This window comes from Orcinus orca, chromosome 18, assembly GCF_937001465.1.
Source record: "Orcinus orca chromosome 18, mOrcOrc1.1, whole genome shotgun sequence".
Taxonomy (NCBI): domain Eukaryota; kingdom Metazoa; phylum Chordata; class Mammalia; order Artiodactyla; family Delphinidae; genus Orcinus; species Orcinus orca.
In genome coordinates, this window is record NC_064576.1 from 77,452,430 (window position 1) to 77,465,379 (window position 12,950).

A 12,950-nucleotide genomic window follows, 5' to 3' on the forward strand; every position below is an offset into this window, starting at 1 on the left:
TGAATTTTGTATAATTTTCACATGTCTTGAAATATTATTCTTTGGTTTTGTTTTCCCCAACCACATAAAAGGGTAAAAACCATTCTTACCTCACAGGCCACACAAAAGCAGGCAGGAGGCCAGGTCTGGCCTGTGGGCTGTGGTTTGACAACCCCTTTTCTAAACCCCTTTCAGCATGTCAGTAGATAAATTAACTTTGTAACTTAACAGCGAGTTTTTAATATTTTAAATTTCTTAGAACCTTAAGCAGTTCAGGAATTAAAGATTAATGGAATCAACCAGTGAATTAAGGGTTTATGAGTATTCACTGTGTCCCCGCACTGTACCAGTGAATAGTTGGGAAGCATCCTAACTTCAAGTAATTTATAAATGATTGCAGAGTCAGAGTGAAATAACCTGACACAGATAGAGAATAAATGTTTAAATTGTGTGACACTCAGAAAGCACAGAGATTTGTGTAGGGAAAGAGGGGCTGGAAAATTCAAATCCTTGTGGAAAGTGGAAAGTGGCCACAGTAAATGTGGTGGATTAAGATAAACAATTACCTGTGATTTCTCTGCTAAAAATATTTTCCTTGTCTGTTTTAATTATGTAAGTCTGAGGATATTAATGACACTGTAAAATTAGGGAGCAGTATTTTGGGAGTGTTTCCTTCATCAGAACACTGTATGCCAGGTGTTTCACCTCAGTATTGCAGCATTGAAATAAATTCTACGTGAGGTTTAAAGTGAATTTAAATATAATTTAAGTAAAATTTAAACATTTAAACAATTTATTAATAGCAATGATATAGGATAAAATGAGATTCAAATAAATTGTGGGCAATATCAGAGTTGATGAAACACCATGTTAATATATTGTTTGAATGAGTGAATTTCTAGGGATTGGGGGGCATGCTGGTTTTGCGAGTGTGTAACTGTCTGCTTCCAGCGAAGCAGCATCTATATGCTCTTGCCCGAACTTTGCTGACTTTAGCAAGAAGCTGCAGCGGGGCATAGTTAGCATAATACAGATGACTGTCGTTGCTGCTGTTTTTAGAAAAAGCAGTATGTCTGACTGACCGGCATCTGTTTCTTTGTCATAACACGCCGGAGACAGTTCAGTTTTCAAAATGTAGGTAGCTCTCCACTGACAATTAATTGGTATGTTTAAAATCATGGCCTATAACATAAAATGGACTGAGCGACAATTTTCAAATTTAGTTTAACTCGGGAATTAGTTGTCTAGAAATGCTCAGCTACAGTGAATTTTTCTCTCACCTCGTTTGGCACGATAGACACGTGACCCTTACAAAAGAATTTATGTTTATGGATTAGCGATTCTTTCTAACAGGTACATCGAAAAATCAGAGAAGATTCCGACATGGCACAAGACTCCCTGCAGTGCCTCGCCCAGTTAGCTTCTCTTCACGGACCCATCTTCCCCGACGAAGGGTCCCAAGTGGATTATCTCGCACACTTCATTGAGGGCTTACTGAATACCATCAATGGGTAGGTATCCTGGCCCTTAGAACCAAAAAGGAGCTTCAGTTCTTCCTCATGATTAACAGTGGAGGAAAAAAGAAACTAGCGATTCCCTGCTTTTATATTTTAGAGGAGAGTTACATGTGTCAGTTGAAATGAGTACACAGAGACGTGCCTTTGAAAATGAATGGGTGCATGTTTGGAAACGAGTTACCTCTGCTCCACTTAACGCTGATGCTCATGCCTTGGGTTGTAGAATTGAGATAGAAGATTCTGAAGCTGTGGGCATCTCCAGCATCATCAGCAACCTGATAACTGTGTTCCCTCGCAACATCTTAACCGCCATTCCAAGCGAGCTCTTCTCGTCCTTTGTGAGCTGCCTGACACACCTCACGTGCTCTTTCGGGCGCAGTGCTGCACTGGAGGAGGTGGTGAGTGGCTCCGACCGAACCGCGCTATCTCGCAGGGAGACCTGCTCTGCCTCTGAGGCGTGTCTCATGGCCGCTAATTGTTTTAAAGGAGTGCGTGTTTGTTTATATGTGCAAATCATTTGGCAGTCTGTGCTTGGGAACATGACTTCTTAAAAATTTGTGGAAAATCACTTTAGTAGACTAAATTTTATTTGTCTCAAGATTTTATTTTATTTTATATTTTTAAAAAATTTTTGGCTGTGTTGGGTCTTAGTTGCTGCATGCGGGCTTTCTCTAGTTGCGGCGAGTGGGGGCTACACTGTGTTGCGGTGTGCGGGCTTCTCATTGCGGTGGCTTCTCTTGTTGAGGAGCACGGGCTCTAGGCGCGCGGGCTCAGTAGTTGTGGCTTGAGGGCTCTTAGAGCGCAGGCTCAGTAGTTGTGGCGCACGGGCTTATTTGCTCTGCAGCATGTGGGATCCTCTTGGACCAGGGCTCGAACCCGAGACCCCTGCATTGGTAGGCAGATCCTTAACCACTGTGCCACCAGGGAAGTCCCTGGTCTCCAGATTTTAAGTTGAGATAATTTAGTACCTGAAAGTAGGAAATGGAATGAAATGTTTTTATTAAAAACTATGTTGAAAGCCATTTTAATAATAAACTCTTTAAGTTCAAGGGGTGCTAGGAACTTTATGGTATGGTTGTGATTGTGTATAATTTTAAGTGTTTTTTGAGAATTTAGAAATCTTGGGCTTATCTGGAAATTATGTAAATATAATTTAGTTCAAATAATTGTAACCCTGCTTATTTTGATTAATTTTTTTGGTGTTTTTTTATGGTTTTAATAATATATCTTGGTAAATTTTAATTTGCATTAAAATTAAGACCAATTCCTGTAGTAAAGATGCTTTTTGGTACAGATTTTTAAATGCTTATCTTCCACATTTTATATTTAATTTGGAAAACTCGTACTAAACTCCTTGACAACACAGCTGTGTTTGTAACAGTTACTGGGAATAACTACGTTAATCTTGGGAAGTAATTGATTTTTTCCCTACCAAGTAGTTATTAAATTGTTGAAACTAATTTTTTTTTAATGAAATGTAGATTCTTTTCAAAGATTGTAAGGGTAAAAAGAATATTTGTAGACCTCTGATAGAATTTCATGTTAAGTCCGAGCGGTTGTTTTGTTGGGGGTTTGGCAACATGTGTGGGAGTGATTTGTGCCCCTTCAGAGGTGTCAGAGCACGAAGAACTCGGGAATGACTGTGTTCACAACAGTGGGCGCCCCAGTGGTTTGACGGGAAAGGAACCAGGCCAGGAAGTTATTTATGTGTTGGAAAGTGTCGGTCATGGAGGAATAGAAGTTTACGGGCCTCATATGTGAGGTCTGAATTTCTAGGGAGAAAAATCATGTACTAAGCATGGGAGCAGAGGGAAATTTTAAGTATTTAAGCTGTACTCAAACTCTTTTCAAATGACCACAAATTCTGAATCACTCAGGTTTCACGTAACATCCCCCTTTCCCCCACCCCCTCCCCCTTGGTTAAATGGCACGTTGATCACATGTTTAGAAACACAGCTGCCTTTTATTATAGTTTGTTTGTGGGTTAAGGATGCTTCTAGAGGAATTGCTGGAAGATTTGTAACATTCTTGGCTTGCACATTTGAGGTTTAGAATTTATTTTGCCTAGGGGACTAACAACTTGGAAAACAATTTTTCTGCCAAGGTTTGACCTAGAAGTGTTGGGACACAGGGAGCCTGGATGCGCTTTCAGAGAGTAGATGTTTAATTGTGCTTCACAGGGAGGCATGCACTGTACCTCATGGGCCTCATTCAGGAAAACGGCTATTTCTTTTCCTTTCTTTTAATTGGTCGATTTCTTTTAATCTGTTTATGACATTTAAAAAATGGTGTTAGAAACAGTTGGTTACCCATGGAAACAGGCAGAGGGAATAGATTTGTCTGATGCTTTTGCATGACTCATAGCAGCCAGATTGGCGAGGGTTGGTGAAGTCGAGGGCTAACGGGGGTCCCTGCACGATGAGTTATCAGAAGACTAAGCGAATCCTAAATGTATCTCAGCCGCGTGGGGTTTTCATTCTGGCTGTGTGAGCTGGGGGCGGGGCCTGGGGAGTGGGCGGCGGGCGGCGAGGTGTAGGGACAGACCCAGCCCGGCTGCGGTGGAGCTTCTGGGACGCAGGGCAGGGCACCTCGTGCACAATACATAGTTGTTGACCTAAGATGGCAAAAGGTATAAAGAAATGAGCTTGTACGTAAAAATCGAAAAGTTGAGGCATATTAAAAAAAACTGCTTTGGGGAGTCATGCGTGGTGAGAAAGATCACGAACTTTTGAGGGAGACGCTGCGGCGTGAGCCAGAAGGAGTCCTCAGCTGCAGGGCCTTGGGCAGGTTGCTTCACCTGCTGTGAGCACGTTTCCTTGCCGTGTAGTTAGGATGCTGGTCTCTTCTGATGTTTCGTGGGGTGGATTAATGTGAAAGTGCCCCTACGGTGTGCACAATAAAATGTGGAATTATAAGGATACAAATGAACCTTTATAATGGGCTTTACTAGCAGCCGTATTATGTGTGCTGTCCTATGAGTAAGACCAGATCTTGAGTTTTGTTGTTTCATGCAAATCAGTAATATTATTTGTTCATTTTTAAAAATGTTGTCTTTTGTGATTTGCTCTCAAATTATATCTCTTTTTTATTTTTTTGCAGTACGCGGGCCTCTCACTGCCGTGGCCTCTCCCGCCGCGGAGCACAGGCTCCGGACGCACAGGCCCAGCGGCCACGGCTCACGGGCCCAGCCGCTCTGCGGCACGTGGGACCCCCCCCAGACCGGGGCACGAACCCGTGTCCCCCTCATCGGCAGGTGGACTCTCAACCACTGTGCCAGCAGGGAAGCCCTGTATCTCTTTTTTAAAACACAAATTTATTTATTTATTTATTTTTGGCTGTGTTGGGTCTTCGTTGCTGTGCGTGGGCTTCTCATTGCAGTGACTTCTCTTGTGGTGGAGCATGGGCTTCAGTAGTTGCAGCACGCAGGCTCAGTAGTTGTGGCACATGGGCTTAGTTGCTCCGTGGCATGTGGGATCTTCCCGGACCAGGGCTCGAACCCGCGTCCCCTGCATTGGCAGGCAGATTCTTAACCACTGTGCCACCAGGAAAGCCCCAAATCAGTAATTTTAATATTAGGTTTTTAAAAACAATTTTAATCTTGTGAAATGTTTTGTTTTTCTTTAATATTGAAAGAGTTTCTTTTCCCAGTAGGAAAACAGATTCAGCAAAACACTTTTCTTGTTTTTTTAGTTGTGCTCAGGAAGGAAGATTTTATTTTTAACATGTATTTATTTATTTATTAACATATTTGTTGGCGTATAATTGCTTTACAGTGGTGTGTTAGTTGCTGCTGTATAACAAAGTGAATCAGCTATACATATACATACATCCCCATATCTCCTCCCTCTTGTGTCTCCCTCCCACCCTCCCTATCCCACCCCTCTAGGTGGTCGCAGAGCACCAAGCTGACCTCCCTGTGCTATGTGGCTGCTTCCCACTAGCTATCTGTTTTACATTTGGTAGTGTGTATATGTCCATGCCACTCTCTCACTTCGTCCCAGCTTACCCTTTCCCCTCCCCGTGTCCTCAAGTCCATTCTCTACGTCTGAGTCTTTATTCCTGTCCTGCTCCTAGGTTCATCAGAACCAATTTTTTTTTAAGATTCCATATATATGTGTTAGCATATGGTATTTGTTTTTCTCTTTATGACTTCACTCTGTATGACAGACTCTAGGTCCATCCACCTCACTACAAATAACTCAATTTCGTTTCTTTTTATGGCTGAGTAATAGTCCATTGCATATATGTGCCACATCTTCTTTATCCATTCATCTGTCGATGGCCACTTAGGTTGCTTCCATGTCCTGCCTACTGTAAATAGTGCTGCAATGAACATCATGGTACCCAGCAATACACTTTTGTTTTACTGTGGTATTTTTTCAAAACTATATTTATTTAGGAATACATATAGATTGTCTCTTGTTTTAGGAACTCGTGTCTTAGATGGTGATTATGTTGCTGTAGCAAGAATTTAAAAAAGCAACTTCATGGGAAGAAAAATTCTTGATACTAACATGTATTCTTGAACTATGTTCTTGTTTGGTGGCTGTAGCGTGTGTATGAAGAGAGGCTGTTATTTATGACTGCCCTCAACTTGCAGTGAACTGAAAGTCTCTGCTCAAAAAGAGCAACTCCAGTCTTCAGCCACTTTATTCTGTTGGCTGTTAAAATTTTTAGGTGTTGGGCTTCCCTGGTGGCGCAGTGGTTGAGAGTCCGCCTGCCGATGCAGGGGACACGGGTTTGTGCCCCGGTCCGGGAAGATCCCACATGCCACGGAGCGGCTGGGCCCGTGAGCCATGGCCGCTGAGCCTGCGTGTCCAGAGCCTGTGCTCCGCAACGGGAGAGGCCCACGTACAGCAAAAAAAAAAAAAAAAAAAAAAAATTTCTTGGTGTTACTTGAGGCTTCCTGAAGCCAAGAATTTGTTCATTGCACCCGAGAAATCAAATTTTTGTCTATTGCTAGACTGGAGAAGTGAGATGGATTATAAGATGAAATTATTGCCTTAAAAATTAAAATCCTAACAAAATAATTGTTCATATTATTATGTCAACTATTTTATAAAATGTCTATAATACTAGTATATGCATTTGAATTGATTCAGTGAAATTTGAAGAGAATATGGCTTGAACTCTAGACTCTCATTTGTTTCTTGGTTTCTTTTGTCGGTTAAGTTCAGCCCCCAGTAGGTTCATCAGCCAGAAGCCACATAACATGTTAACTGAACAGAGCAACCGTCATGGTCCTTAAACTTTGAAGTGTGTTTGTGTGTTTGTGTGTGTGTGTGTGTGTGTGTGTGTGTGTGTGTGTGTGTGTGTACGTGCGCATGAGGGCTGTGGGTTGGATATGTAAGGCAGGTGGGAGGTGATGGTAGTAAACTTTGCAAAGGAAGAACTTCATATTTAATTTTAGTACATTTGTTCCCTAACCTCAAGACCAGCAGGCCAAGGTAGAAGAAGAAAAATCTTGATAAAGTTGTTGGGAAGTCCATTATAGAATGTAATGCAGTAAAATAATTTTGCAGTTCCTTAGGTGAGTGAGTGCATTTAAAGTTCAGCATTCTTAACTCAAAATCTAGTTTCTCCAGCTCGATGGATAATTACTCTGTGGAGAGGAGGTGTGGTGAAAGAAATGCATTGAAGCCAAGTTACAAATGGAGAGGTGGGAAGCAGGAATTTGGGGGTATTTCAGGGATAAGAGGGAATAACTTACTGTCTGGAATGGTGATGTCAGTACAACACAAATGTGTGGTCGACCCTGCACCTTAACTCCCGGGGGAAGGGATGGTTTGAGAAGCTGTGCCAACCTCCCTACCCAGCATTCTGCTGGCCGGGGAGGAATGAATGGATGATAGTCCAGACGGCGACCCAGCTGTCCAGCTGTGCTGTGTGCACTCATTTCCTCTGCTTGTTGATCAGAGAAGAATTAAATGAGATGCATGAGTAGCCTTGCACATTTAAAGTATGCTTCTTTTTAATCCTAACAGTGGCTTTACCTCTGTTCAGGATATTTGAAAGAAAATTGGTTACTATTACAACTTAAATACAGATTCTTATTAAAAGAAATCCTTAAAATAATTTCTATGTTTCATTTAATTCTGGTTGGGTCGTAATTTTGCCATGCAGTGTTTCCTAACTTGGATATGAGTCAGCCCTGATTTTTCAGTCTGCTTCCAGTCCTAGCACAGAACCAATGTTTGTTTTACAGAATTCTTGCACTTGAGATAGAATGTAGTGGATTTTGATTAAAGCTTATTTATTGTCATAACTGTGGTTTCATATAGTAACCTTTGTATTGCTTACAAGACTAGCATTAGAAACATAACCAGAGCTAATGGGCCAGGGTTTTGAAAATGGACGCTAGAATGAGGTGGAAGAAGAGATGGCCCTCCTACCTCAGGTAAGGCAGGTGAGTCCCAGCAGTGCCGGCCCCTTGGAGTACTGCTGAGTCAGTTCAGTTCCGTGAATATTTACCCATCACCTACATGTGCCAGGGACTGTGTTTGATGAATATACGTTCTTTAGCATTAAGAATTTGGAAATACATATATGTTTCCAAAAGGAAGAAGTTACGTTAATCTAGGAGTGTAACATTTAAAAACTCTCTGAAAATTACACCTTGGACTCCTGGTGCGTTTGTGGGGAGTCGATTTTTTTTACGTGATCTATTTATAGGATTCTTCTAGCAGCTGCACTGCTTGTCCACTAAGTCAATTTCTCTTGGGGGATTTCAGAAGCCAGGAATACTGTCAGCTGCATAGGTAGTCTGGAGTCAAATTAATTCTGTGCTGTCAGGACTGGCTATGGAAAAAAAATGAGAGAATGAATTAATTTCTTTTGCATTTGACATTCAAAGACTTCTAAATTCTTTTTAAAATGGAGAGCTCATGATCTGTTTGTGACATTTCTGCGATTTTTCTTTGTATTGCCATTGTTGCTTTCTATGATGCTACACTAGGAAGGAATATTTATAGCAGATGAGTAGCAGCATGAACTATTATAATTCAGTCTTTAATCTTTCATGTGCCCTTTCTTATTGTTTTACACCATGCAGTACATGTATTATTTGACCTGTCATTGGACTTGGGGGTTATGGCTATGCCTGTAAATTTTAAACTTACTGTGAAATATTCTGTTCACGTAAAGTAAAAGCTTTATATATATATATAAACATTTGTAAAGAAAAATAAAATGAACAACTGTCTGCCAGCCATGCAGATTAAGAAACAGTATATTGATAGGACCTTTTCCCCCTTCATTTACCTGGAGTTTCCCCGTCTGTTGTTATAAGCACAGTTTATGTTGTGCAGACTTATTTCTGCCAGTTGATTTTGTATCATGTTTGCAAATGAGCGCTGCCAGGGAACCCCTGGCCAGTGCTGTTGGCTCCTTTCCCACCCTCTGCGACCTCTGACTGTTCAGTTTGCTTTCGTTCCCAAGTCCTTATGAGAGCAGTAGAGCAGTCCCAGGCTCTAAATAGGGAACACAGAGTTAAACAGGGCTATTCCTCAGAAATGAAACATTCCATGTGAGAGCTAATGGCCCACACCCACCTTATTGCAATTTTTATGTCTATGAATCATAATGCTTTTCTTTTTTGTTAATAAATAAGTAAATTAATTTATTATTATTATTTTTTGGCTGTGCTGGGTCCTCGTTGCTGCGCGCGGGCTTTCTCTAGTTGCGGCGAGGGGGAGCTACTCTTTGTTGTGGTGCGCAGGCTTCTCATTGCGGTGGCTTCTCTTGTGGAGCATGGGCTCTAGGCGCACGGGCTTCAATAGTTGTGGCTCGTGGGCTCTAGAGCGCAGGCTCCGTAGTTGTGGTGCACGGGCTTAGTTGCTCCACGGCATGTGGGATCTTCCCGGACCAGGGCTCGAACCCGTGTCCCCTGCATTGGCAGGCGGACTCTTAACCACTGTGCCACCAGGGAAGCCCCTATGGATCAGAATGCTTTTCTTAACTGACTCATGTAACTTATGTTTACATATGAAGATAGCACTCAGGGTCAAAGAAAGAGCTTTCCGATTTCATGGAAATGATTCGGAGTTGTCACGTTGGTTATTTGGTCTTTGTAGAAAAAAAGCTATTGGAGTTCTTTGCAGCATAACAGATATTAGAACTACTGTAGCACAGGATTTATCATGTATACTTTTACAGTATCTAACGTTAGGGACACATGCATACACTTAATTTTTTTAGAGCAGTTTTAGATTCACAGCAAAATTGAGTGAAAATACAGAGTTCCCATCCCTGCCCCAGTACACCCAGCCCCCCGCCATCAGCATCCCTACCAGAGAGTGCATGTGTTACACCTGATGAACCTGCACCGAGGCCATCATCATCCTGAGCCCATGGTCTACATCAGAGTTCACTCTTTGTGTTGTACACTCTGTGGGTTTGGACAAATGTGCAGGGATGTGTAGCCACCGTTACAGTCTCATGCAGGCTAGTGTCACTGCCCTGAAAATCCCCTGAGCTCTGCTCTTCACACCCCCACCCAGCCCCTGGCAACCACGGATCCTTTTATTGTCTCCATAGTTTGGCCTTTTCCAAAATGTTGTATAGTTGGAATCGTACAGTAATGTTAGATTTTAATCTGAAGTTCACATCATTGTTAAAAGGCGGAGCAGTTCCACATACTGAAAGTTGTCTTTCCCAAGCTTCATTTGCCAGCATGTCCAGAGACAAAATGAACTGCTGCTTCTATATGTCCAAATACTCACCAGACGCAAAAGCAGATTTCTTTCTGCGGCTGAAGAGCTGCAGGTTCACCTCCAGTACACTTGCAGGTTAATTATGGACGTTGACATGTCAGTGCTGATAGCATGTTTTGATTACCTTCTCCACCCTCCGTTCCCAAATGGGGGAAAGTGGAGTCAAGTCGCCTCCTAAGCTCTGTGCCCCTCTCCAAAGCCCTCCTGGCAGCAGGCCCGAGACACCCCAGGCACGAGCAGAGTGTCTGGCTTGGGCCCTCGTCATCTTGGGGCACGTGCTCCGGCTTGGCGGCTGGGTCTTGGCCAGAGGGGCTGTGGAGCAGGGCCAAGGTATTAGGAAAAACCACTCGGCTGCGTTTCAGTTCTCTGTGATTAGCCTGAAAGATTTAGCTGCCAATTGTCATCAGCCAGATTGCTCACACTTTGCCTGATGAGTTACTTGTATTGGTTTCCAAGTGGAACAGAGGCCCTGTACAAGTTTGCAGTTCTTATTTTAAATCACCATCCAGTGATAGGGGCTCTGATGGTCCGCTGTGATCTTCTGTTTTGTCTAATATCAGGGCTCTATGGGAGGAATTATGGAATGCTCTTCCAATAGTAAAAGGCTTATAAGGCTTTCCCATTTTATTTGTACTTTTCTGTATCTGAATGATTACACCATGATAAGCATGCATTGTATATGTGCTAGGGAACAACAGAGAGAGTTCTTAGAATTGCCTACTGCTTCCTTCTGAGCGGTGGGGTCAGAGGATGCTGTTCCTCTTAAGATATGTTCCCAGTCTGTTTATTTTGGCAACATAAACTGTTAAGACTTAACAAATGATTTCTGCAAAGCACATGCTTTAAGTATGCAGAAACGGTCTTACTCATCTCCCACTCCGCTCCGGTACTTAGCTGGCATTAGTGAGTTCTGCTGCAGGCACACACCAGCTGCTGCAGCGACCAGATGGGCACTTACCTGGCCTTTTGTTTAAATTTTTTTTAACATCTTTATTGGAGTATAATTGCTTTACAGTGGTGTGTTAACTTCTGCTTTACAACAAAGTGAATCAACTATACATATACATACATCCCCATATCTCCTCCCTCTTGCGTCTCCCTCCCACCCTCCCTATCCCACCCCTCTAGGTGGTCGCAGAGCACCAAGCTGATCTCCGTGTGCTATGTGGATGCTTCCCACTAGCTATTTTACATTTGGTAGTGTATATATGTCCATGCCTCTCTCTCACTTCGTCCCAGCTTACCCTTCCCTCTCCCTGTGTTCTCAAGTCCAACCTCTGTGTCTGTGTCTTTATTCCTCTCCTGCCCCTAGGTTCTTCAGAACCATTTTTTTTTAGGATTCCATATATATGTGTTAACATACGGTATTTGTTTTTCTCTTTCTGACTTACCTCACTCTGTATGACAGACTCTGGGTCCATCCACCTCACTACAAATAACTCAATTTCGTTTCTTTTTATGACTGAGTAATATTCCATTGTATATATGTGCCACATCTTCTTTATCCATTCATCTGTCGATGGCCACTTAGGTTGCTTCCATATCGTGTCTGTTGTAAGTACTGCTGCAGTGAATATTGTAATACATGTCTCTTTTTGAATTGTGCTTTTCTCAGGGTATATGCCCAGTAGTGGGATTGCTGGGTGGTATGGTAGTTCTATTTTTAGTTTTTTACGGAACCTCCATACTGTTCTCCATAGTGGCTATATCAATTTACATTCCCACCAACAGTGCAAGAGGGTTCCCTTTCTCCACACCCTCTCCAGCATTTATTGTTTGTAGATTTTTTGATGGTGGCCATTCTGACTGGTGTGAGGTGATACCTCATTGTAGTTTTGATTTGCATTTCTCTAATGATTAGTGATGTTGAGCATCCTTTCATGTGTTTGCTGGGAATATGTATATCTTCTTTGGAGAAACGAGGTCTTCTGCTAACTTTTGGATTGGGTTGTTTGTTTTTTTGATATTGAGCTTGCATGAGCTGCTTGTATGTTTTGGAGATTAATCCTTTGTCAGTTGCTTCATTTACGAATATTTTATCCCTTCATCTTGTTCATGGTTTCCTTTGCTGTGCAAAAGCTTTTAAGTTTCATTAGGTCCCATTTGTTTATTTTTGTTTTTATTTCCGTTTCTCTAGGAGGTGGGTCAAAAATGATCTTGCTGTGATTTATGTCATAGAGCGTTCTGCCTATGTTTTCCTCTAAGAGTTTTATAGTTTCTGGCCTTATATTTATTTTTTTAAAGTAAATTTACTTATGTATTTATGTATGTATTTATCTATATATATATATTTATTTATTGTCTGAGTTGGGTCTTTGTTGCTGTGTGCGGGCTTTCTCTAGTTGCGGTGAGCAGGGGCTGCTCTTCGTTGCGGTGCATGGGCTTCTCGTTGTGGTGGCGTCTCTTGTTGCGGAGCAGAGGCTCTAGGCGCGCGGGCTTCAGTTGTCGTGGCACGCAGGCTTCAGTAGTTGTGCCATACGGGCTCTAGAGCGCAGGCTCAGTAGTTGTGGTGCACGGGCTTAGTTGCTTCGTTCCCTGTGGGATCTTCCCAGACCAGGGCTCGAACCCGTGTCCCCAGCATTGGCAGGCGGATTCTTAACCACTGCACCACCAGGAAAGCCCTGGCCTTACATTTAGGTCTTCAATCCATTTTGAGTTTATTTTTGTGTACAGTGTTAGGGAGTGTTCTAATTTCATTCTTGTACATGTAGCTGTCCAGTTTTCCCAGCACCACTTATTGAAG

The 12,950-nt window shown here is 42.4% G+C and overlaps 1 protein-coding gene across 4 annotated transcripts in view; it reads left to right on the forward strand.

The window, feature by feature from the left end:
• Positions 1-12,950, forward strand: part of XPO4 (exportin 4) — a 103,510-nt gene that overhangs the window by 54,790 nt on the left and 35,770 nt on the right. For all 4 annotated transcript variants that reach the window (XM_033409356.2, XM_049701248.1, XM_049701247.1 and 1 more), the window contains 2 exons: positions 1,333-1,490; positions 1,720-1,894. In XM_033409356.2, the coding sequence (XP_033265247.1) occupies positions 1,333-1,490; positions 1,720-1,894 (333 nt within the window). The remainder of the gene's footprint in view (positions 1-1,332; positions 1,491-1,719; positions 1,895-12,950) is intronic.